Source organism: Nymphaea colorata, chromosome 12, assembly GCF_008831285.2.
Source record: "Nymphaea colorata isolate Beijing-Zhang1983 chromosome 12, ASM883128v2, whole genome shotgun sequence".
Taxonomy (NCBI): domain Eukaryota; kingdom Viridiplantae; phylum Streptophyta; class Magnoliopsida; order Nymphaeales; family Nymphaeaceae; genus Nymphaea; species Nymphaea colorata.
In genome coordinates, this window is record NC_045149.1 from 17455551 (window position 1) to 17473235 (window position 17685).

At 39.2% G+C, this 17685-nt stretch overlaps 3 protein-coding genes across 4 annotated transcripts; 2 read left to right on the forward strand and 1 right to left on the reverse strand.

Moving 5' to 3' along the window:
• The first annotated feature begins 640 nt into the window (after positions 1-640).
• LOC116265493 (uncharacterized) lies at positions 641-10556 on the forward strand. Of its 2 annotated transcripts, none has more exons than XR_007574878.1 (13): positions 641-1043; positions 2199-2414; positions 2556-3674; positions 4571-4693; positions 5390-5571; positions 5679-5910; positions 5993-6202; positions 6366-6494; positions 8209-8277; positions 9102-9224; positions 9670-9720; positions 9810-10029; positions 10119-10556. XR_007574878.1 is itself a non-coding variant. In XM_050080768.1 (13 exons), exons 1-13 carry the CDS (start codon positions 804-806, stop codon positions 10139-10141), a joined length of 2925 nt encoding a protein of 974 aa, XP_049936725.1. In that variant the 5' UTR covers positions 641-803; the 3' UTR covers positions 10142-10556. The 2 variants fall into 2 exon arrangements, 1 of the variants encoding a protein (XP_049936725.1); XM_050080768.1 differs by having other exon boundaries at positions 9810-9952; positions 10054-10556.
• Positions 10557-11681: 1125 nt separating this feature from the next.
• LOC116265494 (expansin-A4-like) lies at positions 11682-13178 on the forward strand. Its single transcript, XM_031646117.1, has 3 exons — positions 11682-11876; positions 12203-12521; positions 12690-13178. The coding sequence occupies exons 1-3, from the start codon at positions 11717-11719 to the stop codon at positions 12997-12999; spliced, it is 789 nt and encodes a 262-aa protein (XP_031501977.1). The 5' UTR covers positions 11682-11716; the 3' UTR covers positions 13000-13178.
• Positions 13179-14535: 1357 nt separating this feature from the next.
• LOC116266221 (uncharacterized) lies at positions 14536-16290 on the reverse strand. The gene is made up of 3 exons (XM_050080974.1): positions 15984-16290; positions 14896-15270; positions 14536-14759 (listed from the first exon to the last, which is right to left on the reverse strand). Exons 1-3 carry the CDS (start codon positions 16155-16157, stop codon positions 14679-14681), a joined length of 630 nt encoding a protein of 209 aa, XP_049936931.1. The 5' UTR covers positions 16158-16290; the 3' UTR covers positions 14536-14678.
• Between the last annotated feature and the right edge of the window lie 1395 nt (positions 16291-17685).

Here is a 17685-nt window from a genome sequence, read left to right on the forward strand (position 1 = left end):
CGCACGAGCTAATGACCCTTTCCCTCGAAGGGCGGAAGGAACGGGGGCAATGTCGTCATTTGGTAAGTGCTCCGATCGTTCCCACCAAACACGAGCACTCTGGTGGGACCGTGGGACTGCGGGAATCGGTTACGTGAGTGATCCGGATCCGTTCACTGATCTTGGACCCCAATATAAATAATGGGACCATGGACGCGTTTGGATGATGAAACTAAAGAAAAATGGACATATGCAAAAAAAATATCACAATGAATAGATTCAGATCACATTTGGATTTTAAAAATGGCATCGAATTCTATTTATATTGGATTCAAATTCAGTTTCAAATAAATATCTTATATATATTCAATGTCTACATATTTGAAGCTTGTTTTATTTTGATTCTAATATAGTATTAGACTTTTCTTCACTGGTATTCAAATTTTAATGTTGAAAAAAATAAAGGCGAAGTTTTAAATTTAGCTCATGGGGATCCACTTATCAACCCTTTTAATGTAAAAAATATCCGTTGCGTGAAACTTGGGCAACAAACATGCTTTACAAAACTAGCGGTTAATTGAAAGAACGAAGAAAATAAGCGCGTTTGATTAGTTTATCAAAACTTGAAACATGTAATAGAAAAAGGGGCCTGATGAAAATTGTATAAACCCTAAACCCTTCTCCCCGCGCCCGCGCTGTTGTTAGTTCCAAATCTCCGGCTCTCGGGAAAGAAAGAAGACGCGGCAAAGAAGCCGCGGAAGACCGAACGGCGAGATTCTAGATATAGTCGTTTTCCTCCATCAAGAAACAAGAAGAAGAAGAAGATGGTGAAGGCATATCTCAGGTACGAGCCGGCGGCCGTTTTCGGGGTGGTGGCGTCGGTGGAGTCCAACGTCTGTTATGATAATACCGGGAAGTTACTCTTCACTGGCGCCCTCGAGCAGTTGTGCGTCTGGAACCTGAAGCAGGGGCTTTGCATCAAGGCATTGGCGTCGTCCACCTCATCGAGTGGCCCCAAGTCTGCCGCCTCTGCTATTGCATGTTCTCCTTCTTCCGATTCCACAGTAATGTTGTCGTCCCTCCTCCCTCTTTGCCTTCATTTATCGATCCATTTCGCGTCTTCGGTCCATTTTTTTCGGCAGCCCGGCGGTGCTGGTGGATTGGAGGGTGATGGTGGGGTCGGTGGATAAAGGGATTGTTGTGGTTCCATTTGAATGATTTGGGCTACATTCAGGCTCAAGTGGAAGGCGGACGGCTTTGTTTTGTTTAGTCTAAGCTATATGGAATTAGACTTTAATTTCATTGAGTGGTTTTTAGTTAGTCATCCCGTTGGGTGTTATGCAATAGTTTGAATCATTTGGGTTGGCTTCGAATTCCATTAGGGCCTTGGGTTTTGGATTCATGTTTTTGCTCTTGCAAATTCAATCCGAGAATATAGGTTTTGTTCGATACATGCTTTTTCTCTGTCCAAGTAGTTTATGTTTCACTTGTTGCAAGTTTGGTTGCATCACTGTTTAGTTGTCGTTTTGAATCGTCTCGAGTCTTCCTAGGAGCTTATTGTTCTTTCGCAAATTTCTTGCGATCGTTGGATTTGTTGTCATGCATCTATCCAAGACCAGCCCAAAGAAAATTAAAAGAACCTGCACAAATCTATGATATATATTTTTTTTCAAACCTTCCATGAAAATATATTGGTGTTCGCTGAAAGGTGTCAGATATCATGACGCAGTTATTGCGAACATACCCTTTATTTGCATGATTTTTTATCAGGGAGTGTATGAATGACAGTTCAAACGTTTCAACGGAAAAAATCTGGTAAAGTTCTGAAAATTTTAAAAATATCCGATGTAAAATGTCTTGGTAATTTGTTCAGAACTGTGTCAAGTTCTTCTGTTTAAATGAATGGACTCTTATTTCTTAGAATGGGCATCAGTCAAATAGAAGTCAAAAATTTCAGGTTGTTGATCCAATTAGATTGCTAAATAAAAATATGACCATTCAAATTTTTCATTAATGATTTATTATGGACTTCATATGCCTTAGTCATGAATGGCCATCTGGAGCAGTAGTTTCATTTTGGAGGAGTAACCTGCCATCCATGAGCTGGAGAATTTGCGTTGACCTATACATTATCTAAGTTCAGTTCTGCCATCAGATCTTCAAAGAATTTCCTGTATTGATTTTTCCAGATCTTGGATTTAAAAGTACCATTTTTATAGGTTGCATGCGGATATGCAGATGGGAGCATCAAGATTTGGGATTTTGTAAGAGGTACCTGTGAAACAACATTGAATGGGCATAAAGGTGCTGTGACAGCTCTGCGCTACAATAAGAATGGATCTTTGCTTGCATCAGGGAGCAAAGACAATGACATTATTCTGTGGGATGTTGTTGGTGAAGCTGGGCTGTTCCGTCTTCGTGGACATAAGGACCAGGTCTTCAATTTACTTCATTTTTGTTTTTGGGTCACATTTTCCAGATTTGTAAATTGTAATTAACTGTAACCTCTTGCACGGTTTCCTGTTTCAGGTGCATTAGTTTACATTATGACCATCCCATTTTTTTTACATTTTCAGGTAACTGATCTCATTTTTCTAGAGTCTGGTAAAAAACTTATAAGTTGCTCAAAAGACAAGTTTGTGAGGGTGTGGGACATTGATACCCAGCATTGCATGCAAATAATTGGAGGTCATCAGAGTGAAGTTTGGTCTTTAGATGTGAATCCAGGAGAGAAATATATGGTTACTGGATCGGCTGACCAGGAGCTTCGTTTTTACAAGATACAGAGTGAGCCTCAAGATGGAAGATCCCATTTAGCTACAGAAGATGGTCCCAATAATAATTTGGAATCTGGCACAAATAAGTGGCAAATATTAAAGCAATTTGGAGAAATCAAGCGCCAAAGCAAGGATAGAGTAGTAACTGTAAGATTTAATAAGGTGGGGAATCTTATTGCTTGCCAAGTGGCTGGGAAGACAGTGGAACTATTTCGTGTCCTTGATGATGATGAAGCAAAGAGAAAAGCGAAAAAACGAGTCCAGCGAAAGAAAGAAAAGCTTTTGAATAAAAAGACGAAGGAGTTGGGTGAAAGTGGAGATGTAACTCTTCTATCAAAAGATGAAGTTGCTAGTCCTGTCCCTGTTGTTTCTGATGTCTTCAGATTCTTGCAAACCTTGCAGACAAAAAAGAAAATATGCTCTTTATCATTTTGTCCAGCTGCTCCTAAGAACCCTTTTCTGGAAACTGTAGCATTGTCTTTGAACAACAATATGATTGAGGTTTATTCCATTCAAACCGATTCATCAACCAAAGTTCACACAGTTTATCTTCCTGGCCATCGTTCTGATATTCGGAGCGTTGCACTTAGCTCGGATAGCACAATGCTGATGTCAACAAGTCATGATTCTGTAAAGATTTGGAATCCTAGTAGTGGTTCTTGCCTTCGCACTATTGAATCTGGCTATGGTTTATGCAGCCTATTTGTTCCAGGGAACAGGTTTGCATTAATCGGAACTAAAAGTGGAACATTAGAAGTCATTGATATTGGGAGCAGCAGCCGTACTGAATTAATTGAAGCACATACTGATGCTGTCCGATCATTAGTCTCGTTGCCAAATAAGAGTGGTTTTATAACCAGCAGTGCTGATCATGATGTTAAATTTTGGGACTACCAGATTGTGGAGAGAGATGGGCATGTGAGTGTTTTGCCTAGTTCTTTATTTTCTTTTTCACTTGTCAATTGTGCAGTGTGACATTTCTTCTGCATTATGTGAATTGAAGTTTATGATAGGACATTTCTATGTCACTTTTATTGACATGTTGTAGAGTACTAAGGTTTCCCCTTTTCCTGCATTGGCGTAATCTTTTTTTTTTTTCTCTTGGGTGAGTTAAGCTACATTTTTCTGCACTAGGAAATTGTGATGTCACTTGTCTTGTTATGTTAGAAATTACAGTAGTTGTGATGGATTGAGAGTACTAGTAATTGTTGAATTTGCCTTGGGATCTTCACTCTAAAATGTCCGGAAGCTGGCAAAATTGTCCCCTTTGTGAAATCATTATAGCTCTATGGTAATAGATGCTTATTATCACATTTTTTTTTGTATTCGACAGATATAAGCAATGACATCCTTTGGTTATTCACAAGAGTTCTTGATTTAGGACTGCTTTTGGAATGAAAATTTTACCTGAAGATAGAAATCTTCATGTGTGAATGACCTAAGTATTTTGACCATTCAAACGAGAATACCTACATTGGATAAATGAGAATTGATAAAGCGGAAACTGTAAATGGGGTCATTGGCCCCCTCTCTTATTCGGTTCTTGTGAAGAAATTCTTGTCCTCAAACATGTTCTCTTTTGTAACTTTCTACGCTTGCACCAAGCATCTGCCATCTTGTTATTTTCTTTTTGTTACATATTCATTTCAGTTGCTCTAGCTTATTATTATATTTCTGAACTCATACACTATGCAGTTCTTTTTTTGATGACAAAGCCAGTTATTCAATTGAAATAGTTATTCTTGTAGCCTTTTTCAGATTCATGCAGGCAGTCTGGGCTTACCTTTTGTTTTTACTCTTTTTTGGCTGTTCAGGCATCCAAGCAATTAACTGTGCATAACACAAGGACCTTGAAGATGGATGATGATGCTCTTGTGGTCAGAGTTAGTCATGATTCTAAATATATTGCTGTTTCTCTTCTAGATTCCACTATCAAGGTCCGTATGAAATTTGGCTGTTAGTGTGGAGCACTTTCTTATCATTGTTGTTATGGAGAACACTATTCTTTCTGCGACTCTTTTTGGGTATTGGTAACTTTATGTGGTCAGTTTGGCTATTTAGTTTTATTGGCATAACTGTTGTTTTTAAGCGTCAGACTACTCATAGTAAGCTTGTTAAGACCTTTTAATAGTTTTGACTTTTGACATGTTATCATTAATTCATCTGTCCAAATTTCTGTAGAATTGGATGCCAAGGTTTTTTGCATCGTGGTATTGCTGATCATATTTATAACTGAGTGAATATTATGCATGATATATACGTATGTACACAGACATGGTTGAGTTGCTCATAAAAAATCCTATTTCCAAAATGGCTTTAAAGTCGATCCACATGTTTGCCTAACATGAATTATATTTCAAGTCTCTGAATCTTGCTTATCATAAAAGACAAAACCACATTAGATTAGGCATGACAGTAGTTCTATTTTTAGAAATTTGATTTTGGGAAATAGAAAACCAAATTTAATCAAATCAGTCAAAAGCATGTTTTTTAGTAAATAAACAATGAAAAACATGCCTTATGCTTGGGTTGTATAGAGAACACCTGAAGCTGTATTTATGTGTTTGACTTCTATTAGGCATCATTTATGTTCCTTGTTGTGAATGTCTTCATCATTCCCCTTTTTCTGGCAGGTTTTCTTTATGGATACCTTGAAGTTCTTTCTTTCTCTTTATGGCCACAGTCTCCCAGTTCTTTGTATGGATATTTCATATGATGGTGATTTATTGGTTAGTGGTTCTGGTGACAAAAATTTGAAGATCTGGGGCCTGGACTTTGGTGATTGTCATAAATCCATTTTTGCACATGCAGACAGGTTAAAGCGCTTATTTGTTGGATCATTTTGACCAAATTTTCTTATTGTTCTTTTTTTCTTCTGATTGACCAATATTTCCATAACATTGAGTTTTTTTACTGAAACAGTATTACAGGTGTTCAGTTTGTACGTAACACACATTATGTATTTAGTGTTGGGAAGGATCGGTTGGTGAAGTATTGGGATGCTGATAAATTTGAATTGCTTTTAACTCTTGAGGGGCATCATGCTGCCGTCTGGTGCTTATCAGTTAGCGAGCATGGCGACTTTCTTGTCACAGGATCCAGTGATCGTTCAATTCGTCGTTGGGATCGAACCGAAGAACCATTTTTTGTTGAGGTAGCTTCCTTTATCTGTTTAGCTATTAATCAAGTTTATCAAGCTCATGCATTTAATGAGTACTGACATATTTTTTTTGCAGGAAGAGAGAGAAAAAAGGCTGGAAGAAATGTTTGAATCTGGCTTAGATGATCCTGTGGAGGGTTTATATGCACCGAAGGAGGAACTTCCAGATGAAGGAGCTGTAAGCTTGGCAGGCAAGCAGACGCAGGAGACTCTAAATTCAACAGACAAACTTATTGATGCACTAGATATGGCAGAGATGGAAACTCAACGTATTCTTCAGCACAAGGTTTTTTGATACTTGAGAGGATCATAGTACTCAACATTATCGTACTTCATGTCTGCTTGGGATCTTTTTCCCTGTGCTGTATTTTGGTGTTTCTTTCACTTGCGAAATGCTTTTGGTTCATTTTCCACATTAGAGGTGCTTAATCTCTTCTTGCTCTTCACAGGAGGATGTGAAAGCTGGAAAGGCATCCATTCTTCAACCAAATGTGATGATGCGTGGGCTTTCTCCATCTGAATATGTTCTCCATACAATATCTTCAGTCCACTCCAGTGACTTAGTGCAGACACTTCTGGTATGCTTACCTATAATTATCATTTCAATATCATTTGCACAATTTTAAACGATCCCTATTTTGATTTGAAGATTTTTCATTGGGCTCTTCCCAAATCCTTCTCTGACTCATAGCCAATAGACAAATTCATCCCATACTTTCATTGAAGTATCCAGATAAGTCATTCAAGTTAATGTATCAACTTTTAATATTTTGAGTAAATGGCATACGTATGTTTAAAAAAGGAATGATATGAGTTGATAGAGTAAAATGTAGATTGTTCTCCAATCATCGTAAACCCAATGCATGATGATGGCAATCTGCTAAGTGCTGACCATGGTCAAGAGGAACAAAAGGATAGACTATCTTAATAGTGTAGATGTCTGCTGATGTTGTAAAAGGTGATGAGGCCAAGCGAAGCGAGGCGTTGAGCCTCTTGTAAGGCATGGCAAGTCGAGCTGTTGAATGAAGCGTAACCTTATCAGTCAAATTTTTGACTTATATATTATTTATAAAAATAATAAAAAATTGAGAACAACAACTAAAATAACGGGAGCTCTGACTAATCTCATGAATCGGATCTCTGCCTAGCTGCTAGTGCATGAGGTATGTGAACAATCAAAATCCTTGTATAGTTATATGCTTCATTCATGAACTCATACTAGCAGTTGATGGCTCAATTGTTTGGCTTATTGCATATGTGGCAAAGAACTCCCTTTTCTTTGTTTTGATAATTTTGGTTTTAATGTGAAGATCCCTGCTTCGAAGACTTAATTTAAACATTGAGACGAGCCCATTAACCTTCATCCTTGCCCTCTGGAATTAACAATAATTGACTTTTTAGTGACTGTAAAAATGAAGATCCACATCATGAAAATAAAAAAAGGAGAGCTCACTTTCGATTCTATGAAGAAATTGCACAGACACAAAACAGGAGGAAAAACAATGAATGCATGGATTGGTTAGGCACATATTGAACAAAAAAATAGATGAACTAATTGAACTCAAAACATAATCAGGGAGGATTTCATTTTGAATTAGGTGGGAGGAAGGATTCACTCACATTTTTGGGCTTCACCGAATGAAACTTGAAATGTCCATGATGTAGGGTGACCAACACCAGGCCAGCCTGTCAGCTGCACATGGCTGAAAATGAGAGTCGATGGGGGGTCAAGAGGCAGAGAGAGAAAGAATATGTGATATATATATATATATATATATATAGAGAGAGAGAGAGGCTAACTTGTCAGGGTGTAGAGGACAACGGACTGAGGGCCGCAGGGTGCTGGAGAGAGTGGTGGAGAGAGAGAGCTGCAAGCAGACTGGATGAGAGGGAGCAGTAGGCTGTTCCTGCGCACAACAGGGTGCTAGACAGCTAGAGAGCCCAGAAAGGCAGTGAGCAGATAAGTGGGGAACTGGATAGAAATTGGTTTGTGTTGATGGTCATAGGTCAGGGCACATGCTGCTCAATTACTGTCTGGAGAGTGGTTTCTTCTATATTCTGCATTTCTGCACACAATTTGGTTCGAAATAGGAGTGTAGTTATACATCCAGACTTTCTGATGTCTCCTTTGATAATATTCAATTTCTGCATGTTGGTAATATCCAGCATATCATATGTATCTGGCAATCCCATTTTCATGTTTATTATCATTTAATCTGGCCCCACGTTTCTGAACTACTGGTGTAGTTATTGAAGAACACTGACCATGTTTTTGTTTTTTGTTTTTAACAGTTGTTACCTTTCACAGATGCATTAAGGCTCATGACCTACTTGAAAGACTGGATTGAATATCCTGATAAGGTCGGCCTTAATTAAATTTTGTGCTATTTCATTCATGTTTTACCAAGTACAGTTCCATCTATTGATTTATTCTTTCCCCCATTCAGAGGTTTGTATGATCACGTCGGGTAGCTTAGTCTGTTGATTGCTTCTGATTCCTAATGTTGTGTATGCTTCTGTTCTCTGTAGTTTCACAAGAATTAGAATCAGAAAATGCTAGTGATGTAATATGTGTTGTGAAATATATGCTGAACCTGTATATGAAGAGGACTTGGAAACCACAATTTGGATTGAATATGGCAAGGGAACAGCTGAGGAGGTGGGACTAAGATTTGGTAACTCCAAAATCCTCCCCGTCTTCGGGTCCAGTTGTAATCCCCTGGCAGCTGTAGCTGGCAGCTTCCACATTGAACACATTTATTTACCTTCTCATCCTGCTTCAAGTCATTGCCGAGGAAATGCCAACGTCAGCTGGCTGCTGGGTGGTTGAAAATGTCAAACTACCCAAGTTTGTCAATCTGGGTTGTCCAAGGATTGGAATTTCAGTGGCTGATACAGGCTGTCAAAACAGAAACTAAAAGGAAAAGCATGTAATTTTTGTAATAAATACCCAGATATGGACATTGTTGTTTCTATGTATGTTCTGTTAAGAATTGAAACCATAGAATGTGAGATTGAAGGGATGATTTCTTTTGAAATAGGATAAGAATTTGTTATGATGGACTGTGCTTGCTTTCTGATATTGGAATACTAGATTTAAAAGATATTACCTGTCAGGAAGATGTTTTTATGATGAAATTTGTTGCATTGAACTTTCTTTTGTTATACATGTCTGTTGGTCCCAGGTCGAGCTCATCTGCAGGATCACTACAGTGCTCCTGCAGATTCATCATAATCAATTGGTTGCGACGCCTACAGCTAGGCCAGTCTTGACTCTTCTTCAGGGTATACTTTACAAGAGGGTTAAGGTAAGCTAAACTCTAGTGCTATATGCAGCAGTATGCTGCACATTCAATTTGCTTCTGTTATAATCTTCATTTTCTCTGTGAGTTAGTTTGTTTCTTCATTTGGAAATTGTCCAATATTGATCATAAATATCAGAAATATTTTGAATTAAGAAATATTTTGAATTAAATTATGTCTCATAAATGCATATTCTAGTGGATATATGACTATTTTTTGTTCATTTTAAGTATGTGATGAAAATGAAAGAAATAGGACCTGCTGAACACTGCAACCCGACCTTGTCTCTTACATTTCCCCCATCTCAAGGAAGAGACTAACTGCTGTCTAACTCCCTCGTTCTCTCTCTGCATACACACACACACACACACGGACATACTGCATCCATATACATGTTGATGTTGTCCTGTTTGCCATCTATATGATCTTATATGTTCAATGTGCTTCCAGGAGTGCAAAGATACGTTGGGTTTCAATCTTGCTGCTATGGATCATCTCAAGGTTAACAAACAAGCTTTTCTGCTGGTCATATTATAGTCACACTTCTTCGTTTCCCTCTGCTGACCCATCTTCATATAATAATTCTGCAGCAATTGATGGCGTCAAAATCTGATGCTCCGTTTCGTGATGCGAAGGCTAAACTCATGGAAATACGGGCGAAGTATTCAATCGTTACAGGAAAGAAATCTGATGCGGAAGAGAGAAAAAGCAAAAAGCAGAAGAAATCCAACTAGTCAGTCTGGAGTCCTGATCTGCTGTTCCCTTGGTTCTGCAAAGTGCTGTTGTCCATACCCAAACTTCTTCCCATTTGTTGGTAACTTGCATAACTGTCAGTTGCAGGTGGTTTTCAGATCTTGAAAGAGAACTAGCGCTCACTTCCATTATTTTTTGGGGAACAGTTGAAGTTACATCAAGTTGGTAGTTGACCTTTGTTTCTGTTGCCGTATGTACAAAAATGGAGATACGGAGGCATTGGGAAATAAGAGGGAAGATTTTTCGCCAAAAAGATGCTATACCAACCTCTAGCTGTGGCTGCTTGCTGCTCTAGGCGATTTTTCAAATGTGAGCATTCTACCAGAGAGCTTTGGTCCTTTTGGCCTGGTTTTGGCTTAAAATCCCTGTATCTGTAATTTTTTGGGGTTTTGGCGTCAGTTAAGCCTAATTCTTGTATCATTTATTTGTATACCCCTCTGTAAATGATTTCACTGCCACTTTTCGGTAGCTGATACGACTAGAAAAGGAGCTGTTAAGTATTCATCCTGTCTGGGTTGATTAGGTTAAAGCATCAAAGTTGAAGAATTTCTAAAGTTCAGTGCTAATCGGATTTCTCTTTGCGATGTTGCTTGATTATTGTGACGTGCCTCGAGATGGCTATCTCTCGTCTCCTGGTTGACAATATGTTGTTACCGAGGTCCAATAGTCTGAACTTCCTTGGTTTACAGAGGGTCGTGGGTAGGGTTTACTGGAAGAACGTTAAAATATGCTCACAAGCCATATTTTTTAATAGATTTCCTCACAGGATCGCATCCCCCTTTTCTGTCAATTCCCATTTTTTTTTACGAATACGCTAAAAAGAAAATCAAAGTAGTGGAAAGACTGGCATAAGAGTTTGTATTGTGGATCCCTCCTTGTGCAAAGGTTCTTTTATTAGAGTATAATTATTTTTTCTAAATATAGTTTAATATTCTATGCATTAAGTGAGTTATTCTATAAATATTTGTCTATTTGTAATTGTTTTTGTATATGAATGGATTGTTTGTAATACAAAAAAAGTTAAGCGGTTATTTGTAGAATGCCTCGTAGATTAGGAAATGTAACGCATAGAAAAAATTAGATGTTTGATTGCATGGTCATACTCCACCTGCAGTGGCTAATTCGTTTGTCATCCCTTTTCAGCAAGCATAAATCGATGGCTGCTGTGAATGGAGTTAAAGTTAGTCTTTACTAGCACTAGCCATCTACATGTGCCGTTTGAAAAAAACGGTAGCTGTTTGAACCCTGTAAGGCAACTGAATTGCTATTAAGACTGCTCTTCCTTTCGATCATCCTGTATCAAATGTCGTCTTTAGCAGAGTAAATCCAACAAGTGCATTTTAAATGCTAAATAGGTGGCGATGGTGCAGCAAGCAAAAATTCGAGCAGTTTTTTGTCTAGAAGATTTACGTCCTCCAAGTGAACCCAATGAAAACCCAAGCGGCTGAACGTAATAACCAAGAACCGTTGCAATTTTTGAGAAATAGCTAAAATGTGAACCAGCTTCTTATAGGTTGACGGTTGTATTTCCATGATCCTGGAACCCGTTCGGTAGAGGGGCGAAGCATAACCTGGAGATCGGAGGAAAGGGGCAACCAACTTGCTATCTTCGCTCCCCACCCGTGGCTTTTCGAGGCTGGTGTTCTAGCGGCCACTCACTTATAAATAAACAGGCATGAGTCAAGCGACGCCGATCAGTGTAAGTCTTCTCGGGTCTCTTCTTCTTCTTCTCTCTCCCTCTAAAATGGCTTTTTGTTGGAAAGCATGGTGGCCACTGATACTGCTAATGGCACCAATGTTCATTGCGACTGGCCATGCCAGGCTGCTTGGGCGTTATAGAGGAGGAAGGTGGAAATTTGCCCACGCCACGTTCTATGGTGGCAGTGATGGCTCAGGCACTATGGGTTTGTATTCTTGTTCATATCAACCTCATCCAACAACTTCTGAGGATGCTTCTGCTTCGACCTTTTTCTTAGTTACAATTTTCTATTGTGTTCTATTTTCAGATTTTCGTTTTTTTAAGCTTTACATATCTTTCAGAGTTTCGTGAGAACATTTCCAGGTTTTAGAATTTTGGTGTCTATCAGACGCCACCCACTTCTCAGAATATCGAGATAAACTCAACATCTCTCCTATGATTATTTATTTACTTATATAATTAATTAATTAATTTCTATGTGCAACCATATTGATAACACCAGGATATATTGCATATGGCATTGGTGTGCAGGTGGTGCATGTGGTTATGGCGACCTTCACAAAGAAGGGTATGGCCTACAAACCGCTGCATTGAGTCAAGCGATGTTTAGCGACGGTTTCAGCTGTGGGCAATGCTTCGAAATCAAGTGCATCAACGACAGGCAATGGTGCAAGCCCGGGCACCCTTCCATCTTCGTGACAGGGACGAACCTGTGCCCTCCCAACTGGGCCTTGCCGAGCGACAACGGTGGTTGGTGCAACCCTCCGCGCACCCACTTCGACCTCTCCATGCCTGCCTTTCTCCAGATCGCCGAGTACAAAGCCGGCATTGTCCCGGTCGCATACCGAAGGTCCGCACCTTATTTGATCCTTTCTTCTTAATCTTGTTGCCAATAAGAGCTATCTTCACCCTCTGATGATAATCTTCGACTCTGATTCAACACCCTCGTTTGATTAAAGTTACTCGTGATATGATGATTGATTTTCATACTGAGCGCGAAATTTCGTTGTTTTCTCAGGGTGCCATGCAAAAGGAGCGGCGGCATCAGGTTCACCATAAACGGAAACCGGTATTTCACGTTGGTTCTCATCTGGAATGTCGCCGGCTCCGGCGACATCGTCGACGTTCGTGTCAAGGGAAACAAAACTGGGTGGATCACCATGAAAAGGAACTGGGGCCAAAACTGGCAGACAGGTGTTGAGTTGACCGGTCAGTCCCTCACTTTCCGAGTCACCGGCAGCGACGGCCGGACCTCAACCTCTTGGCACATCACCCCTAGAGAATGGCAATACGGTCAGACATACGAAGGAAAGAATTTTAAGTACTGATGTAATCATGTCAGGATAGTGATCAGCAGGGTTAACTCAAGGCTCTTATTAAGAGATTCTAGAGTTCATTAGAAACAGAAATCTGTATGTAAATACTGTAGATTTATTATTTTTGTTAGTTCCATAAATGAGTTTATGGAATTTCATAAGCATATACTTGTTATTTGACGGCAATATTTTATAAAGATTCAACGTATTAGAATTTGAAAGGCATGGCAAACCATTCCGTTGGTGCAGCTGGGTCGTCCTTTTTACTGGGCCGTTTCAGAAAGGAATTGTATCGGAGGCAGGGAGAGTTATATGGAGTTATATGGACATTTCGCTATCGGTGGAAAACCGTCGTCAATTCCTATGACGACGGCAGCTGTCATGAATTCCTTGAGATGCTATGCTGTTGATTGCCTGGATTCCTCGGCTTTATATTAGTTGAGAACCAGTGAAAGCGAAACTGATTATATACTTCATATTGGTGCATGAAATTTCTTAAGCAGGTCTTGTATAAAAAATGCAATCTGCGGAACTTTTTCATCTCTCTCTCTCTCGATGTTAAAGCCGATGAAAATTGAAAGATCCATTTCAGTAAACGTAAAAGAATTAAAGCGAAGATCTTGATAAACCAAACAATTTATCGTTTGCCTGCTTTGTTTCTGCCGAACACGCTATCAATTTCTAATTTACATGGTCGTTGCAGGATCGTCAGCACATTCGGGGATTGAATATTCCAAGGACTTGTAACGTGCGGGAAAGAAAGAAAAATACAAAGGAGAAGAATATGCAGAACCGATATTTTCAGAGCTGTAGCACCTCTCATGCATTGTCAAAGATATCGTGTTTCTTTAACGCGAAAAAATGGAAAAATGAAGAACAGCAGACCAGACGAAAATTACGATATCATTCAAAAAAAAAGAAAGAAATGTCCAGTTTTTCCCCGTTTTCAGAATAAACTATTATGTAATATTATTTAAAAATTTTCATGTTTTGTTTAATATTTTAAACTTTAACAACTACTTTGGATTAATTTTGTTCATTGATTTGTAAGAAGATTAGTAGAAAACTCAAAATTTCATTATTACAATTATATTTCTTATGTTTTTTTTATCGTTTAAATTTTTGAGATTTTCTCAAAAAGAAAAAAAGAAGCTTCCCGATCATTAATACCCAACAAAAGGCTGACCGATGAAAGCCGTAAAACAATATTTGTAGCAATATTGCCAGCCCTTCTGAATTCCGATGGTAATTAATGCAAGGTCAGTGTCAGGACAGAAAATACATGCACAAACGCCAGTCATATGGTTTAGATTCACTGGTCTCTAGCTGCCTTTTAATAACAGTAATGTCCTCAGTTGTTTCATGGGATGCATTGAAACGGAATGCTGCTTCAAGTTTCAAGTAAATCTTATATTTCTCTTTTCATCTAAATAATTTGTTTTGTGGTGAGATCATGAAGCCGAAAATGCAATTTAATTCACATGAACATTGACAAGAGTAAGGTGCTTCCCTTACAGAAAAGGAACGAAAAGACAGTAAAAGATGCAATAATCTAATAAAGTACCGACATTCGTTAATAAGATACTATTCCATACAGCAAATAAGCAATGAAAAAGCAGTCAATATAAAAGAGGTCACCAAAGAGCGACAGTGAGAGAGATTCAGGGCCAATTTGTTAAATTTCCATCACTCTAACATGGCTCCTTTCCAGCTCCCCACGCCTCAAGCTTGGCTTTGAAAGCATCAATGTCCATTTCGGGGGGCACTCTCACCTGTAGTGATTAAAAAAATTTACATATATTAGACTCTACATACATATATATATGAAAGAAATTGGTAAATAGAGCCTTTGTCTCCTCCTTTTTCATCCTAGCGTGGAATGAGTTACTTGGTAGGAGCTTAATTTACCCGAATTGTGTGGCAAACTTTTGTTTTTGTTCGATATTGATGCTCAAAGATTATGCTGAGGTCTTCATTCTCAAGCAGACGAAAAAGGTTGGAGGAGAGAGCCACTTCCTTTTGAATCACTGTGCTGATAAGCAATGAGCCGGCCATCTTTCTCACTTTGATGGTTGGCACGAAATCTTCGAGTCTTGCTTCTTCTTCTTCACTGTTCTCTATAAAACTATTGTTGTCGCCGTCGTCGTCAACCTCCTCCTCGTTGCAGCTGCCGTTGCTTTCCTTAGTCTCCAACAAGCACGGCCCTCGTCTTTCTCCTTTACTTTCATCGTTGGAGAAAACACCCCGAGGTAGCTCACCGGGAGCCGGAAGCACTTCCGAGGGCTTTAAACAGAAAAAGAAGGCATTGATTGAGCACAACAATCTTAAAGTTCCAAACAAAGAAAAGAAAAACAAAGTAAACCATCTTTGTTTGGAGCCAATGAAAGGTCGAAGAGCTCATCCGGTGTGCTTTTTTTCCTGGACATCTTAATTAATGTGCAAGTAGTGTCTGATCCCTCCATAATTTATGAGGGCATTACTATAATTTTGTGCCTTAATCCTCGAATTTAAGAGGTGCGGATATCTCTTGTATTCTTGATTCCTAGTTTGTGAAAAACTCTGTGCAGCCATAAGGCGTAAGTTTTTGGTCTCCCAACCAAATAAATCCTTTGTGTTTTCTTCTTCTTCTTCTCTTGATATCGTGAGAGAGAGAGACTGAGAGCGAGTTGTTCTTAACTAACTCAACAAAGTAAAATAATCTGGGTTCTTGTTAGTGCTACTTGTAATGTGAAATTTTCCTCCCGGCGTTTGATGGAGCCTTTTATTTGAAAGAGAAACGGAGTAGTTCCCCTCTGTAGAACACAGCCATGAAGCACATGGGCACTAACTCGATGGTGGGTAGTATAACTCTCCCCAGCAAAGAGCGTGAGCGTCTTCCCTATCAAACATTTTCTAGAAAGAGAAATAAACAACGATAAGGCTTTAAATGGAGATGTTCCTCATCTGCAGAACGGTGTTTGAAGCCCTTAAGAGTAATGGTTCAGCATTCATCCTACCTTGCGGCCATCGGAAACCGGAAGCAGAGATCTGAGTTTCAAGTAGAGAATGTTTTGATGGAGGCGATGGAGGAGGAGGCGGTCGGAACGGGGTCTGCGAATCCCCAGATATCGAACGGCCGGTAGAGGCTTACCAACGTCGGCTCCAACTTCTTCCTTCATGTTCATGACCATTAAAAATGAAAGATCAACAGATATGGATGAAAGCAAAGAGAAGCACAGATTAATTTGGAGGGGAAGGAGCCATGTATATATAGAGAAAGAGGTAAAGAAAAAAAAGGTACCCACGAGGATCTCGAGGGCTCGGGTCCTCGGCGGCATTGCCACTAAGGAGCCTTCTAGCCTACCTGATGGGGCATCAGCCTTTTGCGTCACGATCAGACCCCACGTCAGATGAACTTACATCAACTTTTATATATATATATATATATATAAGACCAGCTTTCAAATGCTAATTGCAATTTACTCATTTCAGGAAGTAGTTTTTCATGGCACTTTGTGAAATGGGATCTGCTATTGCTTGTTTCCGACGGCAACCTTGCTGCCATGGAGGGGCAAAAATAAGTTGGACATGCCTTTCTTTTCTTTTCTTTTTTTTTTTTTTTTTTGGGCTTTTGGCAGTTAATTTTTGTGGGAAAAGTGGGGTGCTTTGCTCTTTTTTTTTTTATTCAGACTTATTTTTCTGGAAACAAGAAAACATAATAAATCAATCGTTCCACCATATTGAAAATTTTTTCTAGCAAAGGGTGCGCAAGCATGCTAACTTGTATCTTCGTTTTCTGGCTCAAACATACAGAGTATTTGGTCCGCCTGGTGGTGCGGAAAGAAATGTGCTGCCTGTTTGATTACCGTGGGTGCTATGTCCATACACGATATTATGGTGCGTGATACTAAGCTAAAAGTATATTAGGCATCTACTTAATCTTAGAAGGAACTTTCTTTCTCTTTGCTAGGCTGATAAGGAAGCGAGTGAGGTTGTCTTTTCCCTGCAAGCAAAGTACTTGTTACTGGATTCTCATATTGAAGGATGATATAAGAGTTTCTTCAAACCGCAAGCCAATGCTTTGATTAGATCATTGGATTAGGCATATTTCTTCCAATTTATACAAGCAACGAAACCAGCACATTTAACTCTTGACATCTCGTTTAGGTTGCGGCTGAATTCTCTAAATTCAAGTTCTTTGCAGTTCTGGGTACTCGAATGTTATCTCATCCCACGTAGGGATGGCCCTTCTCTTTTGCGTGCTACACTTTTTCAAATTACAGAGTACCGAAGAAGCACGACTAGATGGTCAAAAGATGCTGGGAAAAGGACAAACAAGAAATCACGTGGAGGGTTTCCCCGTCAGATCTTGTTTATAATTTCTAGTTAGCCGTACACTACAGACTAGGAAAGGAGCGCAGAGAACTGTATGAAATTTGATTAGCTAATCTCAAGAGTGGGAAATGAAGAAAAATATGGGCATTCAGATTTATCGTATGTTCGAATAATTCCTCGTCTTAAGAGTAAGAGAGGAAAAGAATATGAACGGCTCACGCATGCTACATATTTGGTTGTTCATACCTTTTTTCTCTCTCTCATTGTTAAAATATCGTCCATCAGGTCTCACGTGACAAACGATAAACAGCAATTTATATGATTCGTACATTTTTTCGATCCATGTATTCTATGAAACTATAAACTTTCTTTCATTTAGGTTAA